Source organism: Mauremys reevesii, linkage group 22, assembly GCF_016161935.1.
Source record: "Mauremys reevesii isolate NIE-2019 linkage group 22, ASM1616193v1, whole genome shotgun sequence".
In the NCBI taxonomy this organism is placed as follows: domain Eukaryota; kingdom Metazoa; phylum Chordata; order Testudines; family Geoemydidae; genus Mauremys; species Mauremys reevesii.
Window position 1 is genome coordinate 6900197 of NC_052644.1, and position 20942 is coordinate 6921138.

A 20942-nucleotide genomic window follows, 5' to 3' on the forward strand; every position below is an offset into this window, starting at 1 on the left:
TGGCCAATAACAGTAACACAAGAATGTTGAAAATCCTTCCCAGAGACACAAGCCTTTAGTCAGCACTGCAGCCAAGTCTCCATGTCGTACGAGGGAGTGCAGTGCTGCTCCACAGTCATATCTCAGATGAGATGTGAAGCAGAAATCGTGAGTTCACCTGGTCACCCGTGATCCCATCTGTTTTCCGGAGAGTAGCATTGCTTTCATTCCAGGCTGGGGAACTGCGTTCTGCCCAGTAAGTTACCCCTTCCAGCCTTTCTAAGGAGCTGGTGGTAGATGGCGTGAGTCCCATGTACTCACTTGAAAGCCCTTTGGGTGGTTCTTGATAGAGGAACAACAGGGACTTCTTATTTCTGTCTCCGCTAGCTCCTATCTCAGAGAGCTGCAGTCCTCTGCCTGTCTGGCAGGGACGGTTGGCAGGCACGGAGGTGATGGGGGGCGGGGGAACGGTACAAACTGGACATGACAGCAGGGAGAGGCATTTGTTTATTTCATGCAACATGAGATATGAAAAGACTCAGGGCCAAATCCTGCAGGGCTTAATAGGACAAAATTTCCCACTGAAGCCAGTTGGTTCTGGGCCAGTATAAGGTCTGTAGGAGCTGGTTCTCAGGCTGACATTTTAGGCCTGTTCTGAACACCCTACAGCCTCTTGGCTTCCTGCTCCCCCTTCAAGTCATGCTTTAGACTGACAGATTCACAGATTTTGAGGCCAGAAGGGACCATTAGATCATGTAGCCTGACTCTGCCATATGACAGGCCGTAGAATTTCACTCTTTTACCCCTGTATTGAGTATAATAACTTGCATTTGGCTAAAGCATCTCCCAGAAAAACATCCAAAGTAGATCAAAACTTCAAGAGACGGAGACTCCACCCCTTCCCTTGGTAATTTCTTCCAGTGGTTAGTGGTGCATCATTTGGGCATGTGAGTTCTTGCCTGCTCATGTTTCAGTGCGGTCATCTGGGCCTCCAACTTCCTCCACACGGCCTGAGTGTATTTAACCCCAAGGGAGGAGAGACATAACCACTCAGGACACAGCAGGTCATAAATGAAGCTCTGAAATGAGCAAAGAAGGGACAAGTCATTTAAATTGCTACCACCTGTGAAGAGACATGTGATTAATCAGGCAAAAGGTAAATCTAGAGTCTAAACTCCACGCGTGGTCTTGGTCAAACAGGGCATGGACAGAGGTACCCTCTTGCACTGAGGTGTCTTATCAAGCGCTGTTGTGGACAAATGTAGGGGAGAAACGGAAAGGCTGAAGAGGAGATGTAAGCTGATGGTGACGCTCGTCACAGCTGCTGGTGTGCTGTCTAATAGGCTGTGTGTTGTCACTCAGTATGCTGCAAGGAGCCTTGAACATGTGACCTGTCAGACTCCTGCTCAGAACGCAGCCCAACTCCCCAGGCTGCTCAGGTAGCTGCACTGATCACCGTGAAAACCATGTTTCTCTAACTGGGGCCCGGACATTTTCCTCCTGTTCCCCAAAGGTGACATCAACAAGACTCAGGTTTCGCAGCAACTTCCCAGCAGCTGTGCTGCAAACAGGGACAGTGACATAATTGCAGCGAATGATCCTCACAAGCAGCAAGGGGCGGGGGCCTCGCTCTTCAGCACAGAGACATGAAGCCCAGAGGGTGCGGGACTGTGTAGAACTGATGAATGAACTTATTTTTAATTGTTCACTTTATTAATGTAACTTCATAAGTAAAGTTTTATGAATGAAACAACAGTTACCCCAATAACTGGCTAATTGACAATTGAGATGCTTGTTAAGAGCTGCCCTTGTAAGTTTCACTTTCAATCCAATCACTGCTTAAGTCACTGAAACTTGCACTGTTTCAACATTGTCACTTCTGCTCACTGTTTGCCATTCATTATACTTGTCTAGATTGTAGCTTCTGTTCACTCTGTCATTCCTTACACTTGTCCATATTGTAATTCAAACTCCATTTTAAAACACTCACTTCATTTTGTAAAAGCCTGCTGCAACCTTCATTTTTGCAAAACCCTGCTGTAATCTTATTAGGTTAGTTTAGATGTGTGACTGAGGTATGTATGGATGATGGAATCAATCTCCAGCACCAGCCTGTATTGATGAAATAGAGTTCAAACACCAACCGCTGAAGATGCAGACAAGAGCCCTAACAAAGTAAGAAGAGTCCACCCTAAAAAGAAAAGAACAAAGGTACAATAGAAGGAAGATCAAAGCCAGGTCCGAGACTAAAAGTCACGTCTGCAATTGACGGGTGATCAATCACACCGAACCCAGAGGCAGTGTGACACAGCAAGACCTATGGCCTCTGAATTCAAAACTGAAAGCCTATAAAAAAAGATGGGTGAGATGGAAGACTTTGGGTAACGTTCTGCTGCCAACATAGGAGGGCAGACCCAGGCCTTCCTTGTGCCCGGCTTTCCTAGCCAGTTAGCTGCCACAAGCTATGAACCCAAGCTGGGAAATCAAGCCACGGACTCAAGCTATGTTCAGGACTGGTAACTATACAGCAGCTGCAGAACATCTGGTGTGTGTGCGCGTGCGCAGGGGTGGCTCCAGGCCCCAGCACGCCAAGCGCGTGCTTGGGGCGGCAAGCCACAGGGGGCGCTCTGCTGGCGCCGCAAGGGCGGCAGGCAGGCTGCCTTCGGCGGCTTGCCTGTGGAGGGTCTGCTGGTCCCTTGGCTTCGGCAGACCTCGCGCAAGCAAACCGCCGGAGGCAGCCTGCCTGCCGTACTTGGGGCGGCAAAATCCCCAGAGCCGCGCACGCGCGCGTGTGTGTGTGTAGGTATTGGTCATAAATCAAATTGTGTTATCATAAAGAATGTGGCATCTTTGCCTTATCTCCCAAAATGATCCTGTGTAGTTTTGTCTGCATGACAACTGGGTCCTCAGCACAGGACCCCCCTCATCTTCCACAGGGGTGCAGGCCCAGCCCGGGCCAGCACTGACAACTCTTGTGATTCCTCATTAATCTTGCAATATTTGGTGATTTTCTTAAGATCACGCTGCCTCATAGAATCATAGATTATTAGGGTTGGAAGGGACCTCAGGAGATCATCTAGTCCAACCCCCTGCTCAAAGCAGGACCAATCCCCAAATGGCCCCCTCAAGGATTGAACTCACAACCCTGGGTTTAGCAGGCTAATGCTCAAACCACCGAGTCAGGACCCAAAAATCCACAAGACTGGCTTAAAATTCTGATACTTAGAGAAGAAAAAAAAACCTTTTGTTTCCTTTTGTCTTCTAGTCTTTAGGTCACATTTTGAACCATCAGGGAGTAGCTGTGTTTGTCTGTATCCACAAAAACAACAAGGAGTCCGGTGGCACCTTAGATACTAACAGATTTATTTGGGCATAAGCTTTCATGGGTAAAAAACCCACTTCTTCAGATGCATGGAGTGAAAATTACAAGATGCAGGCATTATATACTGACACATGAAGAGAAGGGAGTTACCTCACAAGTGGAGAACCAGTGTTGACAGGGCCAATTAGATCAGGGCAGTTACTCTCGGCACCAACATTTTCTGCTCTAATTGCAAAATGGCTAAGGCTGCATCTCTCTGGGACTTACTCACATGGCTCCAGTAATTAGGTGCCTCCTGGACTCTAGAGAGGACGTGGAAGAAGGTGAGGTGCTGGGGGAAATAGGGAGTAGGTGGGTGGAAATAGGGGCTGGGGGTCAGTGCGGTCAGGTGGGGGTGGGGACTAAGTTTAGGGAATCCCAGCCCCAGCTGGGCTGCATGCCGCAGCCAGGGAGAGACACAATGTATCATTTATGCCTAGCTTTTGCATTGGATGGCTTTTCAGCATTACTTAACTGATACATAGGTTAATCAATCTAGTTCCTAAAATGAGTGCTACCTCCACCAGCTGCTTAAAATGTTTGGACTTAGCTTTGTCTGGGAACATGTATTACAGCTTTAAAGTTTAATTTGAAGTATCACTCTTGTATTTTCTAACCTGTCATGTCCCAGCCCCAGCTCCGGGGCTGCAGTGGCCAGGAAAGATGCCTGTCCCCAAATAAATTCTAAAACTTAATGGCAATCACTTGGATTCCAGATGAGTGATTTCCATTAAGTTTTAAAATTTGTTTGGGGAGAGGTATTGGAAACCATTAAGGCCAGATCTTTGCTATGGGATATCGTTCTGGCTCTTCAGAGTACTCCCATTGACCCATAAGTAGCAAGCATGAGGGGTTTGATGTTAGGTGCTTTGTAGAATGAAGATCTTATTTGCTAGCTCTTTGAAGCAGGGATCTGTCTGTAACCTCTGAAGCCCTGTGTTAATGTGCTTCGTTTACTTAAAGGGCTTGTAAAAACGTAATGAGCCTACCCTACGTTTTTGAGTTGGTGACACACACAGTGTGAAACCAGGAGAACTTTGCCTGTTTCTACAGGGCTCTGTTGCACTTGGACAGCGTGGGTCCTCCCAAACACTCATAAAATCCCCATAACCAACCACTTGATGTTTTGCTTCCCTTCGTATTTTCAGTCTTGTCACTTGTTTGTTGGTGGTTTTGTTTACTCCATGTTGCTTTATTACTTATTTTTACTGTTCTCAGGGTGTGAAGTATTAAATGAAGAGTTGGCATCCCATAGATATGGTATAAGCCTGAGTGAATGCCTTTTAGTCTCCTTTCCAGTATCAGAAAATATTGTATTAATATTTGCAATCAGAACATGACTATTTCTAGTTGACTCAGATTTGTTTAGCACAGGGGTAAGGCAACCTGTGGCACCAGTGCCAAAGGCGGCATGCGAGCTGATTTTCAGTGGCACTCACACTGCCCGGGTCCTGGCCACTGGTCCGGGGGGGTGGGGGGTGGAGGGAGGCTCTGCATTTTAATTTAATTAAATGAAGCTTCTTAAACATTTTAGAAACCTTATTTACTTTACATACAACAATAGTTTAGTTATATATTATAGACTTATAGAAAGAGACCTTCTAAAAACGTTAAAATGTATGACTGGCACACGAAACCTTAAATTAGAGTGAATAAATGAAGACTCGGCACAGCACTGCTGAACGGTTGCCGACCCCTGGTTTAGCATCTTAACGCTGAGCTATGTGTGCAGATATGCATGCAAGAGGGATAGTTTTGTGAACTGCACAAGTCCATAGCACGCTATTGTTTTGGCAGATGCTTCATTTTTCGAGGGCAGCTTTCCCTGAAGATTTAGTGGTCTATAGTAGGAGTAGGACATTAAATTCGACCTCTGGTGCCTTAGTTCCTCAGCACAGAGCCTGGAAGAGGAATCCTCATTCTCACCAGGGCCGGCTCCAGGCACCAGCCCAGCAATCAGGTGCTTGGGGCGGCCAAGGGGAAGGGGCGGCACGTGGGGCTCTTCGGCAGCAATTCGGCGGGGGGGGTGTCCCTTGGTCCCTCTCGGAGGGAAGGACCTGCTGCTGAATTGCCACCGAAGAAGAAAGTGGCGCGGTGGAGCTACCACCAAATTGCCACCAATCGCTGCTTTTCTGCCCCCCTGCCACTTGGGGTGGCAAAAACCCTGGAGCCGGCCCTGATTCTCACTATTCCCTTCTAGCTTTTACAGCTGAATTTTATTTGGCTTATTCGTTCACTTTTAACATTGAGTGGCTGCTGTCAGAAGCATCACTCCTAGAGCTGCCCCACCCCACCCCCCCCGATGCCCCACCTGCTAAACTGACCTGCACAGAGCGGGAGAGCAGCCAGACCAGACACTCCCCCTCATTCTCCAATGCTCCCATCTGCCAGACTGACCTGCACAGAGTGGGAAAGGCAGCCAGATGTCCTGCTACTGATGCCCACTGTGTTCAAGGCCTCACGAGCGAAGTTTTCTGCTGTCTTCACAAAGCGGTTGGGTTTGATGTTGTTGGTCATGTTTGTGGAAACAAAGAAAGGCAGGACACTCTAGAGGGGACAGAGGGGAGACAGAGGGGAGAGAGTTAGTGCCTGTTCTATTGCATTCTGGCACAATCTCTAGGCTCAGTCTGCCTGCCAGCCGGATATCAGAGTTGATCCTTCACAAGGCTGGCACTGAAGGCCCAATCACCTTCACTGTGAAGTCACGAGAGTTTCCCACCTCGGCCTGACTACTGCAGCCACAGAGGAAGGGACGATGCTAGTCACAGCTCATCTCAGTCACTCCTGGTTGGAGGGGTCACATTAGAGCCATGCAAGATGGCTATTTTCCCCATGGGTGAGCATGCTATCTCACAGTCCATGGAGGGAGAAAAGGGATCAGGAATAGAGCATGGGCTTCTGACACAGCACAGCAAATCCCCTCTGACCTGAGGAGGGGCAGAGAACAGGCAATAAGCTTCTGTCTCACAGCAGGGCAGAGCACCAATGGCCAGATTTTCATAAGTGCCCCGCACCCAGCAACTCCCATACAGAGAATCTCCCTTCCCCTCCTGCTTCCTTCCCCCACCTCCTCCCAGAGAATAATGGAGAATCCCTTCCCCGCCTCTGCACAGGGGGCTGCTGAATGCCAGCAGCTGGCAGTGGAAAGTGCTGCCTGCAGATGGAGCAGTGGAGCATGGCAAGCACAGAGAGCTGCATCCCCAGACACCTCCCACAACTGCTGGCCCCAAACTCCAGAGTGCTCCTTGCCCTTGCGTCCAAGGGGAGAAGGTCTCATTGCTCTGTACCTGCACTAGGATGCCCTGGGAGCGGTACTCGGCCTCCAAGCCTCTCGAGAAGAAATCTACAAATCTCTGTAATGGAGAGAAAAGGGAAATGAAGCCACAGGACTGCAATGGAGCAGGAGAGGGGAAAGGGTAGCGTGTGGGGGTGGGGGAAGGGGACATGTCACAAGGGAGCTAAGAAACCTCAAGAGCAGATCCTGAAAGGACGGGTGGCTGGGACAAGGCCCATTGCTCTGGCTCTCATGGGTAGCTGGAGTGAGAAAGCACTGGGTGCCCTTACAAGGCCTTCCCCATCCAGTAAGACAAGCACAAGGCTTTAACAGGAGAGCGGCTTTGCAGCTAATGGAGACCAAGGGAGGGTGTTTTCCAAACCCACCCCCTATACCGAGACAGGATTTTCAGGTGCTTCAAGGAAGGAGAAGAACACACTTGTTTGTCTAAGTGATTGGCTGAAAAAGAAGTAGGACTGAATGGACTTGCAGGCTCTAAAATTTTACATTTTTATTTCTGAGTGTAGTTATGTTTTTTGTACATAATTCTACATTTGTAAGTTCAACTTTCATGATAAAGCGATTGCACTTGTATTAGGTGAACTGAAAAAATACCATTTCTTTTGGGTTTTTTTTTACAGTGCAAATACTTGTAATAAAAAATAAATATAAAGTGAGCACTGTACACTTTGTATTCTATGTTGTAATTGAAATCAATATATTTGAAAATGTAGAAAATATCCAAAACTATTTAAATAAATGGTATTCTATTATTGTTTGACAGTGCAATTAGTAATGATTTTTTTTAATCTCACAATTAATTTTTTAAATCACTTGACAGCTCTAGTAGCCAAACAACCGGGTTGACACTGATAATTCCTGGGGCCAAAATGGTGAGCACAGTACTGGCAAGGACTGCAGAAAAGATTCTCTGACATCAGAGTCCTGGTGTAAGAAAAGCGATGGTGCCAGGAGGATGTACACAGAAGGATTACATAACTCTTGGTCCCTGGCGGTGTCAGTCAGTACTAGGGCTGGCAATGCTCCTACTAATACAGCCCAATATGCCATTGGCCTTCTTGGCAACAAGGGCACACTGCTGACTCGTACCCAGCTTCTCATCCACTATAATCCCCAGGTCCTTTTCTGCAGAACCGCTGCTTAGCCAGTCAGTCCCCAGTTTATAGTGGTGCATGAGATTCTTCCTTCCTAAGTGCAGGACGCTACAGTTATCCCTGTTGAACCTCAGCAGATTTCTTTTGGCCCAATCCTCCAATTTGTCTAGGTCACTCTGGACCCTATCCCTACCCTCCAGCTTATCTACCTCTCCTCCTATCTTAGTGTCATCTGCGAACTTGCTTAGGGTGCAATTAGTCCCATCATCCAGATCATTGATAAAGACGTTGAACAAAACTGGCTCCAGGACCAACCCCTGGGGCACCCCGCTTGACCCCCGGGGAACTCCACTCTGCCAGCTAGACATCGTTGATCACTACCCGTTGAGCCCGACAACCTAGCCAGTGTTCTATCCACCTTATAGTCCACCTAATATCCCCGTTCTGTTCATTCCCTCTCAAGCACCTGGCACTGGTCACTGTTGGAAGACAGGATACAAGGCTAGCTTGACCATTGGTCTGACTGAGCATGGCCGTTCTTATGAGAGGATCCAGCAGCCTGTCTGGATGAAGGAGGAGAACCCTGGAGAGAGGACAAGAGAAGTCATTTCCCACGGAGGGCTTGCTGTTACTCTTGGGATCTCAGTGCAGGGCAGGATGATTTATGGAGCATCTTGGGGACCACTTCCTGGTGAAAATGCTGGAGGAACCACCTAGAGGCCGTGCTCCTCTCAACCTGCTGCTCACAAACAGGGAAGAATTGGTAGGGGAAGTAGAAGTGGGTGGCAACCTGGGCAGCAGTGATCATGAGATGGTCGAGTTCAGGATCTTGACAAATGGAAGAGAGGAGAGCAGCAGAATACGGATCCTGGACTTCAGAAAAGCAGACTTTGACTCACTCAGGGAACTGATGGGAAGGATCCCCTGGGAGGCTAATATGAGGGGGAAAGGAGTCCAGGAGAGCTGGCTGTATTTTAAAGAAGCCTTATTGAGGGCGCAGGAACAAATCATCCCAAAGTGCAGAAAGAATAGCAAATACGGCAGGCGACCAGCTTGGCTTAACAGAGAAATCTTCGCTGAGCTTAAACTCAAAAAGGAAGCTTACAAGAAGTGGAAACTTGGACCGATGACTAGGGAGGAGTATAAAAATATTGCTTGAGCATGCTGGGGTGTAATCAGGAAGGCCAAGGCGCAATTAGAGTTGCAGCTAGCAAGGGATGTGAAGGGTAACAAGAAGGGTTTCTACAGGTATGTTAGCAACAAGAAGGTGGTCAGAGAAAGTGTGGGACCCTTACTGAATGGGGGAGGCAACCTAATGACAGATGAAGTTGAAAAAGCTGAAGTACTCAATGCTTTTTTTGCCTCAGTCTTCACAGACAAGGTCAGCTCCCAGACTTCTGCACTGGGCAGCACAGTATGGGGAGGAGGTGAGCAGCCCTCAGTGGTGAAAGAACAGGTTAAGGACTATGTAGAAAAGCTGGATATGCACAAGTCCATGGGTCTGGATCTAATGCATCCGAGGGTGCTGAGAGAGTTGGCTGATGTGATTGCAGAGCCGTTAGCCATTCTCTTTAAAAATGTATGGTGATAGGGGGAGGTCCCGGACGATTGGAAAAAGGCAAATATAGTGCCCATCTTTAAAAAAGGGAAGAAGGAGAATCCAGGGAACTACAGCCTCACCTCAGTCCCCAGAAAAATCATGGAGCAGGTCCTCAAGGAATCCACTTTGAAGCACTTGGAGGAGAGGAAGGTGATCAGGAACAGTCAACATGGATTCACCAAGGGCAAGTCAGGCCGTACCAACCTGATTGCCTTCTATGATGAGATAACTGGCTCTGTGGATATGGGGAAAGCAGTGGTTGTGATATACCTTGACTTTAGCAAAGCCTTTGATACGGTCTCCCACAGTATTCTTGCCAGCAAGTTAAAGAAGTATGGGCTGGATGAATGGACTATAAGGTGGATAGAAAGCTGGCTAGATTGTCAGCTCAACAGGTAGCGATCAAAGGCTCAATTTCTAGTGGCAGCTGGTATCAAGTGGCGTGCCCTAGAGGTCGGTCCTGGGGCTGGTTTTGTTCAACATCTTCATTAATGATCTGGATGATGTGATGGATTGCAGTGAAGGGCAATGAAAATGATCAGGGGGCTGGGGCACATGACTTATGAGGAGAGGCTGAGGGAACTGGGCTTATTTAGTCTGCAGAAGAGAAGAGTGAGGGAGGATTTGATAGCTGCTTTCAACTACCTGAAGGGGGGTTCCAAAGAGGATGGAGCTCGGCTGTTCTCAGTGGTGGCAGAATAAGGAGCAATGCTCTCAAGTTGCAGTGGGGGAGGTCTAGGCTGGATATTAGGAAAAACTATTTCACTAGGAGGGTGGTGAAGCACTGGAATGGGTTCCCTAGGGAGGTGGTGGAATCTCCTTCCTTAGAGGTTTTTAAGGCCTGGCTTGACAAAGCCCTGGCTGGGATGATTTAGTTGGGGTTGGTCCTGCTTTGAGCAGGGGGTTGGACTAGGTGACCTCCTGAGGTCTCTTCCATCCCTGATATTCTATGATTCTATGGGAGAGAAAAGGGTGCTAGGGACAGGGGGCACAGGGTGTAAGTTTCCTTACCTTGGTAGCACTGTACACCGTGACCAGTGGCTGGGGGTGGCGGCCCACTTCAGAGGACAAGTTAATGATGATCCCCTTCTTCCTGCCATGAAGAGAGAGAACTCTGTGTGAGGATGGCTCCAGAGAGCACCCAGGAAAAAGGAGAGAGGTGTGCTCGTTGCCCAGGCCCAGGCAACCAGCCGGGGGGCAAGAGGGGAAAACCCATCGCTTGAAGCAGGGGAGAGGGAGAGCTCATTGCCCAGGAAGGCTCTTGATCAGTGCAGGACAGGTGCAGCTAAAGGCGGATGCCACCCAGAGGCGCACAGACGGCACCGCGCTGCGGCCGCGGTCAGGCAGGCCCGGTGCACGGGGCTCCCCAGTCGCCAAGGCACAGTCAATTCCTGCAGCTTGTACCTGGTGAGCATCTGGGGCAGGACCATCCTAGTCATCTGCAATGAGAGGCGTCGGTGAGACACGAGAGAGGCCCTGCCACCCAGCCTGCCAGCAATGCCCTGTCCATGACAGGGGCCATCATCAGCTCCTCCCCGCCCTTAGCAGCCATGCCCCACAATGGCAGATTGTCCTCCCTTCACCAGCCACATGCGACAACCCTCATTCCGCCTGCCCTGCCCCCACCGGCTATGCCCCCCCCATCAGCCAGAGCCCCCAGACGCAGGGACAGTCCTTACCTCTGCCTTCCCCCCACCAGCCACACACTCCTGACATGACCAGCCTCATGCTCCCAAATCATCCCCCCGGCACCCTCTTTCCCTCAGTAATAGGTGCTGTCCCTGTCCCTCTCCCATTAGCGCCCACACTGCCCATCCTCACACTCCTCCTTCCTTTCGCCCACCGGCCCTTTGCTACCCAAAACTGGAACTGCTCTCTCCCATCTTGTAAGGATCAGGCCTTCGTCTGCAGCCAGATTAAAAGAACAGCCGAGCAGCAGCCATTAGCTGAGAAGCAGGAAGTCACATTCTCACATTCCATCTAAATTACTTTAAAACTGTAATATCAGGCTGTTAAGGAGACCCCCCTTCTAATAGCACCCACTATCACCAGGGAAAGCAACAGATCTTAAGATGGTTAAAGAAAACTTAGTTTGACAGCAGCCTGTCTGGCAAGGAATCACTGATCAATAGCTGTGGTTGGGAAATCCTCATTTCTTTGTTTTGTCACTATGGTCCCCACTTCCCTATTGTTTATCTGTATGGGCTCTGTCTGGTTCTTTGATTGTTTCTGTTGGTTACATAATTAATTTTGCAGGGTGTAAATGAATTAAGGTGGTGGGGTAGGATTGGTTAGAGAATTTTGTTACACTATGTTAGGACTGGTTAGTAACATTTGAGTATAATGACTGGTTAAGGTACAGCTAAAAAGGACTCAAACTTCACTATATAAACTGGGGTCCAAAAGAAAGTTCTTTGGAGTTAGCTCCAGGACACAGCCCCAAAGATCAGAGCTGCCAGATCTCAACACTCTGCCAATGATATGGTGCAGAAGCTGGAGTTCCCCCAGATGGACCTGGTCCTGACTGGCCAGCAGGGAAAGTTCATCTGTCTTACAGGGAGTGGTGAGCACTGTATGTGTAACGTGTGCAGTCTGCTTCTGGTGATTGTTAATAGAGGATAAGGGTATTACTGTGTAAGGCTCGTTCACTGGTAAAAGGTCCTGAAAACCCACAGGGTTATGCCTGAGCCCTAGGAACTGGGTAAAGGTGGGTGCCCCGAGAGTGTGTGAGTAACAGAGAATTTTGTACGGGTAACACCCTGCGGTTTCCCAGGAGTTTATCGGTTCCTCGTGTCATGCCCCATGTAAAAGAAACAAGAGAAAGCCACCAAAGCTGCCTAGGGATGCCAGCTCTATTTCACTTACCTTTGCCACTGAGAGGGTGTTGCAATTCACAATATCTGACAGAGTCTGAAGGGAGAGGGAGTGAAAGGAAAAGACATAATGACCTCTCCTTCCCTATTGTCATGCACAGCACTGAGACTGCCCCCCTGCATGGGCGGGTTAGCACTTTCATCTGTCACTATACATGGTCGTGTTTATTGTGGTGGGTAGCATCCCAGCCACTGTACTGACACATCGAGACAGCCCCTGTCTCACTGAGCTTACCGTCTAAAGAGAGAAAGAGACAGCAGTAGGTTTAACAGCTTCGGAGGGAAAAGGGGATCAGATCACTCAGATACTTAGGCAGTTAGGGGCAGATTCTTAAAGGTATTTTGGTGCCTGAAGATGCAGATAGGCACCTAGTGGCATTTTCAAAAGCCATCTCCCACTGTTTTCAATGAGACTGAAGCCAGGCCCACAGACAAAATTGCTGCCACTCTATGGTCCAGGGAGCTAGCCAGGGCACTGTCTAGGGATGGGGAGAATGAGGAGGAGCAGGAGGCAGATTTAAGGGTTGGGGCGCAGGGGGATGTGGAGGCAGGTGAAAGGCTGAAGAGGGTACAGGGACCGTGATGGGAGACGGAAGGAATCAAATGGCAGCATCACGGTAGGGAGAGGATTCCCCGCCAAGCAGCCAGGGGAAGGCCAGTGTTACCTATTCTCATGAACCGATGGCAAGTCACAGGATTGTGCGTCTGCAGGAGGAGCTGTCGTGATGATGCAAGAAGCTCCTCCAGTCCCATAGAGTTTCCAGGGTTGGGCAGAGCTGTGGGTGACAGCCTTAGTGGACCTGCCTTGCCACCTGCCTTCACATATGGTCCTAGAGCAGAGAGTGGGTCCTGGGGCAGTGCAGGGCCCTGCCTCCCACTGCTTTGAGACTTCTCTTCTACTTGGGAACCAACTCCAGGACACTTCTACGTGGGAGAGGAGAAGCCCTCGGGCAGCAACAAGGCAGCGGGAAGGGCAGTTGGGGAGGTGGTGCTGCCGGGTCCAGGGAAGGGGACAACCCCAGGTCAGTGAGCCAAGGGTTGGGGGGGAGTCGAGATGTAATAAGAAACGGCTGGCCGTTCACCTGTCTTGGAGGTGAGGGGAGCACGAGTTGGAGCTCCATCTTAGGAGCCAAGGAGAGGGATGCACTTCTGCGTGCAGTCAAGCCAAGTGAAATTCTCACACACACAATGGCAGAATAGCAGAGGAAGTTATGAAGACAAAGCACAGACTAAAAAAAACTGTGGTTTGATGATGTCTTTAAATTCTCATGATTTGCATGCCCTATCTTGTGACCATTGGTCTCTTCAGATTGGCTGTTCTGGAGAAGGGCCAGGGACTCCATGAAATCCACCAGGGACTCTGCTATTGCTTTTAAGTGGAAGACGCTCCCTTACTATGGTGATGGCCAGCAGTCTAAAACCCTAAGAGAGACATAGGGCTTAAATTCAGCCGGAGCCACCAGGAGGGAAGCTCTGGTAAATATTTTTTAAACCCGCAGAAGCCCTGGTGCGGCCCCACACCCCAACGAAGCCCCGAGCCCCTGCAGCCCCCCAAGTCCCGAGACCCCCATCCTGTCACTGAAGCCCAGAGCCCCAAAGGGGGGTAGGGGGGCCTGGGGAACTCTGGGAAATAATCTCTGAGAATTTAAGCTCCGGAGAGACAGATGAGGTGATCGCTTGTGGGGACTGTATAAGCAGTGCTCTATGCACTCCCTGTGTGAGGCCAAGAACCGGGGTAGACCTGAGGTGGGTCTCTCTGTACAGAGTGGCAAAAGGACAGTGGCTAAGGGCGTGGAGTGGGACCAGCACGGACTGTGTGAGCCACGGTAAGGGTCCAAAGGGACTCACCTTGATACAGAGGTGAAGGGATAAAGAGATTTTATTGTCAAATAATATGAAAGCCACAAGGGGACTCTGTGGTGAAATTCAGTATTGCCTTTGAGACTTCGTTACACTGGGCCCCGAAGATGATGTGAAATAGAGGCTGAGCTGCATGCCCCATGGAGACATGCCCTATGTTTCCCTATAACCTAATTCTTCATATAGGAAAAGCCCGGTCACATTAACTCTGCCCATTCCCTGGGCACTCTTTCCCCTGCACTGAGATCCACCTGAGGCAGGCAAGTGGGAAGAGGGAGGTGTCAGGGAGTGGGTGACAGCTCCCTCAATTCCGTAGGCCGGTCTTTTAACTCATCTCGCTTAACATGTGTCCAAGTCGACATTCCCTTGGTGGTACTAGACTTTTAGCATGTTTGCGAACAACACACTTCTACATCCTCACGAGATGAGCAGTGCTCAGAGTGCACTAAAAAACCATCTGAACCACTTAACAGAGACCCAGCTTCACTCCCTGGTCCCAGGGAGATCAGATTATCAGCAAGACAAGAAACCAGCCTGGCAAGAATTTTTGAACAAGACAAACCTTCTCAATGTTGGGGATATCCAGGAAATTCGCTGGTCCCGTTGCATAGAACATTCCGACGTTGTTCACTGTTAAAAGAACAATGCATCAGGCCCAGCTGTTCTGAATGATGAGCATCATGTCGTAGAAACACTTGGCACTTTAGAAACAATACAAGTCTGTCACTAGGCCCCAAAGAACCAGGTTCAGACAGGCCCAAGCAGGGAGGTTTGGATCTGGATCCAACTATTCCCCAAAATGGGAGGGATGTTTGGGATCTTTGCTATACAGTGTACATCTGCACTTGGAGCTGGGGGTATAATTCCTACCTTGGGGAGACATACCAGCACTAGCTCTGATTGAGCTACCATGCTAAAAATAGGGTGTAACCATGGTGGTAGAAGCTAGCCGCCCCAACTACGTATCCATACAAAATCATAGGTGTTAGGGTAGCTTGCTCCTCCCGCCGCTCACACTATCACAGCTACACGCTATCTTTAGCGCATGAGCTCAGAGCCAGCATGGGTATAGCTCCTCGAGCTGAGAATTACACCTCCAGCTCAAAGCGCAGACGTCCCCTCAGAGAGTAAAGGCCGTGATGAGAAGCAGCTACCAGTGGCGTCCATTTGGATTTTAGTGCATGTGGTGTGGGAGGCAGAAGATTCTGGAGGCTGAAGGAAATGCAAGTGGGAGTGGATGAAGAAGACAGACTGCGGGAGCAAGCACGTGGCTCTAGACTAGTTAGGGTTGCCTGCCTACAGTGTAAATAGAAGACGCTGTTAGGTGCACACATGTCCATGGCAGCCTCCGGTCCCAGAAGACGCTACAAGGACATTTGCTCATCTGTTAGGTTTACATCAGACCCGTGAGCTCAACTGAAATCAAGTGTTTGGCCAGGTTATTTCTGAGACCGACTTGGGTGCAGTCCACTGGGAACTGCACAGACACCAGAACTCGGGTGACCAGACAGCAAATGTGAAAAATTGGGACAATGGGTGAGGGGTAATAGGAGCCTATATAAGAAAAAGAACCCAAAATCAGGACTGTCTCTATAAAATGGGGACATCTGGTCACCCTAACTGGAACGGAGAGCATGACATCTGCCACCTCCCTGGGAAAGCAAGCGCCAGCCACAGGCCACTGCTTCTGGCCCAGGTATGTTTCAGGCCAGGGCAGCTGCAAAGACAAACAGAACAAAACCCAAGAGCCCATTTACCCAGAATGCCAATCTCCAGGCCCTGCAGGGCGGTTTGGATTGATTCATAGATCTCTGACCCCTGGGTGAAGTCAGCTTCAATAACTCTGGTGCTTCGGCCATGCTGCTCTTCTGGAAAGCCAAATCAGAGCAAGATAAGAACCCTGGGGAGGGGCTGGGGAGAAAACAGAGGAGAAGGCAGGGCTGGGGAGGGGGTGGGCTCTGAGCTCAGGGTGACAGAGCCCCTGGGCAGAGAGGAAATGGGGGGTGGGTGGGGGTGGATCTAGGCTAGCTGCAACAGGTCCCCGGGAGAGGGAAAGGGAAGGAGCCTGGGCTTGCAGCAATTGAGCTAGGGGTGGAGAGGGTAAGGCCTGGTCTACTGGTAACAGAGCCCCTGGGAGTGGCAGGGGGGAAGGCAGCAGGGTCTGGGTTAACAGCCCAAGCCAGACCCCACTTCCCTACCCCTTCACTCACCCCAAGCTCTAATACTGTGCTTTGGTAACAATGCAGCCACAAGGTGGCACCGCATAAGATTCCCTCTCTAACTACCTGGGTGCCCAACTCCCCTGGCATCCACACAGGGGTTCATAGACCCCCCCCCCACTCACATGCAGGAGCCTGCCCAGCCCATCTTACTTACCTATCTCAGCTGCCACCTGCTTCAGTTTCTGCAGGGAGCGGCTGATCAGCACCACATTGAGGCCTCTCTTGGCGAGCTGGAAAAAAATTAAGGTGAGAACTCAGGAGAATCTGGGAAGCCCTAAATCTGCTCAGTTTGCCCCACAGCTACTCCTGGGTCAACTTCTCCCTTGTGCCAAAGCTGATCCAAAGTAGCACTGGTTATTACCTCATGGGCATAGGCTCTTCCAATCCCAGATGTCGCTCCAGTCACCACTGCAGGAGGAGAGAGGTACGGGCTGTAAATGCCTCCTTAGGCCAGTAGCGGAGAACCACTCCCCTGGGGAATTTGCATGCTTTGCACACACTCCCCAGCATGGTTTGGTGCAAGCTCCATGGAGCAGGGAGGGGAACACCCTATCTAGGGTCTGGATCAATGCTGGGCCCTTCAATCCCAGAGCAGGGAGGGAGAGTCCTTCTCTATAGGTTCTGGTGAGACAGCACCTGGGGTACTTCGTTATCACCCCCAAATACTGAGAACCTGGGGGAGTTCCATTCCCTGGGACAACTCTTGCTGAGGTCATTGGCAACACCCCACTGGCCACGTCCACAGGCTTCATACTGCTCTATCAGCTCAATTTTCTCTATGAACTTTATGGATGTCTGCTCCTCCTCCTCTATCTACAGCTTTGGCAAAACCCCCATCAGTGTCCCTCAAGGCTCTGTTCTTTGGCCCGGTAGTGGGGCAACTGCCCCACTCCCTGAGAATTTATGTGCAGACAGACAGCCAATAGGAGAAGGACTTATTGGGAGCCAATCGGGGCCCAGATTGGAGGTAGCCAATCAGGGCCAGGCTCAGCCATATATAAAGGCTGCCCAGAACAAAAGCAGTCAGTCTGTCCCAGGCCTTTGAGAGGGGAAGGTCTGTCTCCAGAGTGGGGAGACTAGTACCAGGGACAGTGCAGGGCAGGCCCAGGGAAGCAGAAGGGAACTCCAGCCTGGTGTCTGCTAGACTGCAGGCCCTGAAGGGAAGGGCCTAGCTGGTGCAAGGGGCTGAAGGGGAAGTAGCCCAGGGAAGTAGACAGAGAAGGAGGACAGCAAGGCTGCCATCAGAGGGTCCCTGGGCTGGAACCCAGAGTAGAGGGCAGGCCTGGATTTCCCTTCCCCTCCTTGCAGTACACTTAGCCCTCGGCCATGGAGAGTGGCTATCACAGACTATGCCAGATCCAACAGGAGGGATCACACTTTGGGGTGTGTTGTTGGACATGGTTGCTGGGGTGTAGAGAGATGGCTGAACCCCCTGCCCCCTAGAAGGGGGTGTGGATGAACTAAGGGGCACTGCCGGAGGGCAGTGGTCTGGAGGAGGACACCGTGAGTTGGAGAGTGGTGTGGGCTCAGATGCCAACCAAGGGTGAGACAATGGGTGGGACACCACTGAGAGAGGGTGCTCCACTGGACTGAGCTAATTCCCCAGGACGACCAGCAGGAGGTGCTGTGGTGGTGAGTCCCAATCTTGTCACAAGCCCTCTCCTCTTGTCTCCTTCAAGGGCGGCTCTAGCCTTTTTGATGCCCCAAACACAGCAGTAAGGCAGCCTTCGGTGGCTTGCCTGAGAGAGGTCCCCGGTCTTGCAGATTTGGTGGCTTGCCTGCGGGAGGTCCGCCGGTCCCACAGCTTTGGCGTACCCGCTGCCGAATTGCCGCCGAATCCACGGAACGGGCGGACCTCCCACAGGCAAGCCGCTGAAGAATGCCTGACTGCCGCCCTCGCAGGGACCGGTAGAGCACCCCCTGTGGCTTGCCGCCCCAGGCACGTGCTTGGAGCGCTGGTGCCTGGAGCCATCGCTGGTCTCCCTGCATTGTAGCCTTAGGTGACCTCCTCCCCTCCCACATTTTCAGGGACTTTCTCTACACCAAGAATTCCCACATAGACCTCACTGCTGCACCTCTCCTCCTCCTTCCTGTGCGGAGTCTCCTCCTGGACCTTCCACCACCTCTTCAAATTGGAGCCACCCAGTACTCCCTTTTAGGCTTCCAGCTTGTTCTCCAGAAACACAGCTTGCATTAAAAAAAAAGCAGGAAGCCTATCGCACTTTTGGTTGCAAAGAAAGCCTTGAAAATGCAGTCCAAGCGTAAGCAATACAGCAATGTCAGCCTGAATCTGCAGAAAGCCTAACACAATAGCACTGGGGGGGCGGGGGGACACTGCCCCATTCTTCTCAATAGAATGATTATTCAGATGCCCAACAGGGATAAATGTCAACATTAACTACTGTACTGCTTAACAGAGCACACGAGCAAGGGAAGGACAAACCTTCTAGAGCAACAACTGCTCTGTAATTCAAATGGCAACACAGTATCTGTTTAAAGCTGAATTTTGCATCCTCTGTGAAATCTGGAGGCAGCCCGAGGAAACCTGGGCATCCTGGGTTCCTTCGCCTAATCCAGAAGCAGTGGAAGGAAGGGGAGACCAGGAGCCAGCCCCTCTCTCAGCTTGATGGAGCAGCTTTTAAATGGTAAGTGTCTTTCAACCCTAACGACACGGAGCTGCAGTGACTTTTCACTTGGCTGCCACAGACCGGTGGTAGTTCACAGAGTCACCACCACTGACTTGCGCCTGCCCCAGCTCCTCCACCCACCTGACCTGTGGAGCCCCCTGGCCAGAAGGGAGGAGCAGAGCCCGGTGTGTGGGGGGAATAGGCTCAAGTTCTGCTGAGCGACAGCCAAGTCCAGCCCACCGGAGCATTCAGACAGGGCCCAACTAGGCCATCTGGAGCTCTAGCTCACCCCCACACAAGCCCCCGACAGCCCTATAATCCCTGCACTACAGTCCCATACTTATCTGGGTAGGCAGTGTCAGGCCTACCCACCTCATGTTGGTAGGGGGCAGACTGGGACCTCCCCCTTCCCGGCCCACTGCTTCCTGCCTTCTGGCAGGCTAGGTTGCTCCCATGAGGCAGGAACACTAAGCCCCTGTCCACCCCAGCAGAGCACTCTGTGTGGGGGTTTCCCCAGTATCAGCCTTCCCTCCCCCAGCCCCCCTAGAGGGAACATCAGTGGTGGTGTCCCTTTTCCCCTTGGCAGGGAGCCTAGTGTGGTCTGATGGGGACTCTTGCTGGTTCTACTGGTCTCTGCTCTCCACCCCACTCACCCGCTTTGCACAGTGTTACTGGTGACCCAAGGTGCCAGGCCATGGAGAATGAGAGGGGGAGAAGCAGGATGCGGCAGCGCACTTGGTGGGGGGGGGGCGGAGTGGAGGTGGAGGTGAGCTGGAGAGGGGCGGGCGGGCAGGGGAACTGCTGGAGGATGCAGAGCACCCACCAATTTTTCCCCATGGGTGCTCCAGCCCCGGAGTCTGCGACAATGTCTGTCGACAGATAATGTCCACAGTGGGGACACCATCATCGACAGGGTGAGCAGAGATCAAAACACTGAGCACAGCAATCAGGGCAGGCATTGTGGGATACTGGGGGAAGCTAGTTCTGTCAACAAAACAATCAGCAGTGTCTACACTGGCTCTTTGTGGACAATAAAGGGAGGGTAAAAGACAAAAGTCTCTCCTAGGGGTGGAAGTTTTTTGTCGCCAAAACTGGGCGTTTTTCACGAGAAAAGGCCCATTGAAAAACGCTGCGTGGACACCTCCTGATGGTCGAAATGACAGACTGGACTTCTACACAGAGTGCTTCCACAGACGTGCACAGGCTGAAGTTGTGAACAAACAGCATCACTTGCCATACAGAACGCAACGCCATCCACAGCCTAGAAACAACTCTGACATTATAATCAAAGGGGCTGACAAATGAGGTGCTTTGGTCATAATGAATAGCTCGGATTATGAACAGGAGGCTGCCAGGCAACTCTCCAACACCGCATTCTACAGGTCACTATCCTCTGATCCCACTGAGGGTTACCAAAAGAAACTACACCATCTGCTCAAGAAACTCCCAGCAACAGCATGGGAACAATCTACAGGGACACCCCCTAGAGCCCCGACTAGGGATATTCTATCTGCTACCCAAGATCCATAAACCTGGAAACCGTGGACACCCCATCATCTCAGGCATCGGCACTCTTACAACAGGATTATCTGGCTATTTGGACTCTGTCCTCAGACCCTTCGCTACCAGCATATGCGGCAGGTTTGTATAATTTTTGGTGGGGCCCAAAATGGTGGTGCCCCCCCGCTCCCGCCAGGGGCGGCTCTAGAAATTCCGCCGCCCCAAGCAGGGTGGCGCGCTGCGCCGCTTGCGCCGCCCTTCCCCGGTCCCGCGGCCGGGGCTGAAGTGCCTGCGGACGGTCCTGTGGTCCCGCAGCTCCGGTGGAGCATCCGCAGGCATGCCTGCGGGAGCTCCATCCGAGCCGCGGGACCAGCGCACCCACTGCAGTCATGCCTGCGGCAGGTCCGCTCCTCCCAGGGCTCCTGTGGACCTCCCGCAGGCATGACTGCGGAAGGTCCGCCGGAGCCTAATGCCGCCCTGCCAGGACAATGCCGCCCCACGCTCCTGCTTGGCACGCTGGGGTCTGGAGCC

At 51.2% G+C, this 20942-nt stretch overlaps 1 protein-coding gene across 4 annotated transcripts; it reads right to left on the bottom strand.

Moving 5' to 3' along the window:
• Positions 1-435: 435 nt before the first annotated feature.
• LOC120388126 (very-long-chain 3-oxoacyl-CoA reductase-like) lies at positions 436-17119 on the bottom strand. Of its 4 annotated transcripts, XM_039509739.1 has the most exons (10): positions 16646-17119; positions 16439-16514; positions 15820-15930; positions 14625-14692; positions 12195-12239; positions 10734-10768; positions 10341-10422; positions 6628-6693; positions 5738-5887; positions 436-1058 (listed from the first exon to the last, which is right to left on the bottom strand). In XM_039509739.1, the coding sequence occupies exons 4-10, from the start codon at positions 14676-14678 to the stop codon at positions 915-917; spliced, it is 576 nt and encodes a 191-aa protein (XP_039365673.1). In that variant the 5' UTR covers positions 14679-14692; positions 15820-15930; positions 16439-16514; positions 16646-17119; the 3' UTR covers positions 436-914. The 4 variants fall into 4 exon arrangements, with proteins under 4 accessions (XP_039365673.1, XP_039365674.1, XP_039365675.1 ...); XM_039509740.1 differs by lacking the exon at positions 15820-15930; XM_039509741.1 differs by lacking the exon at positions 12195-12239.
• Between the last annotated feature and the right edge of the window lie 3823 nt (positions 17120-20942).

Bases quoted from the DNA above. Each gene is read 5' to 3' on its own strand.
- LOC120388126 (XM_039509740.1), bottom strand. From the start codon at position 14,678: ATGTTCTATGCAACGGGACCAGCGAATTTCCTGGATATCCCCAACATT. The intron at 6,694-10,340 runs GTAAGGAAACTT...TCTCCATTACAG, and splicing joins CGGTGTACAGTGCTACCAAG to AGATTTGTAGATTTCTTCTC. The intron at 1,059-5,737 runs GTCAGTCTGGCA...TGCTCATTTCAG, and splicing joins GCCTTTCCCACTCTGTGCAG to AGCTTCATTTATGACCTGCT.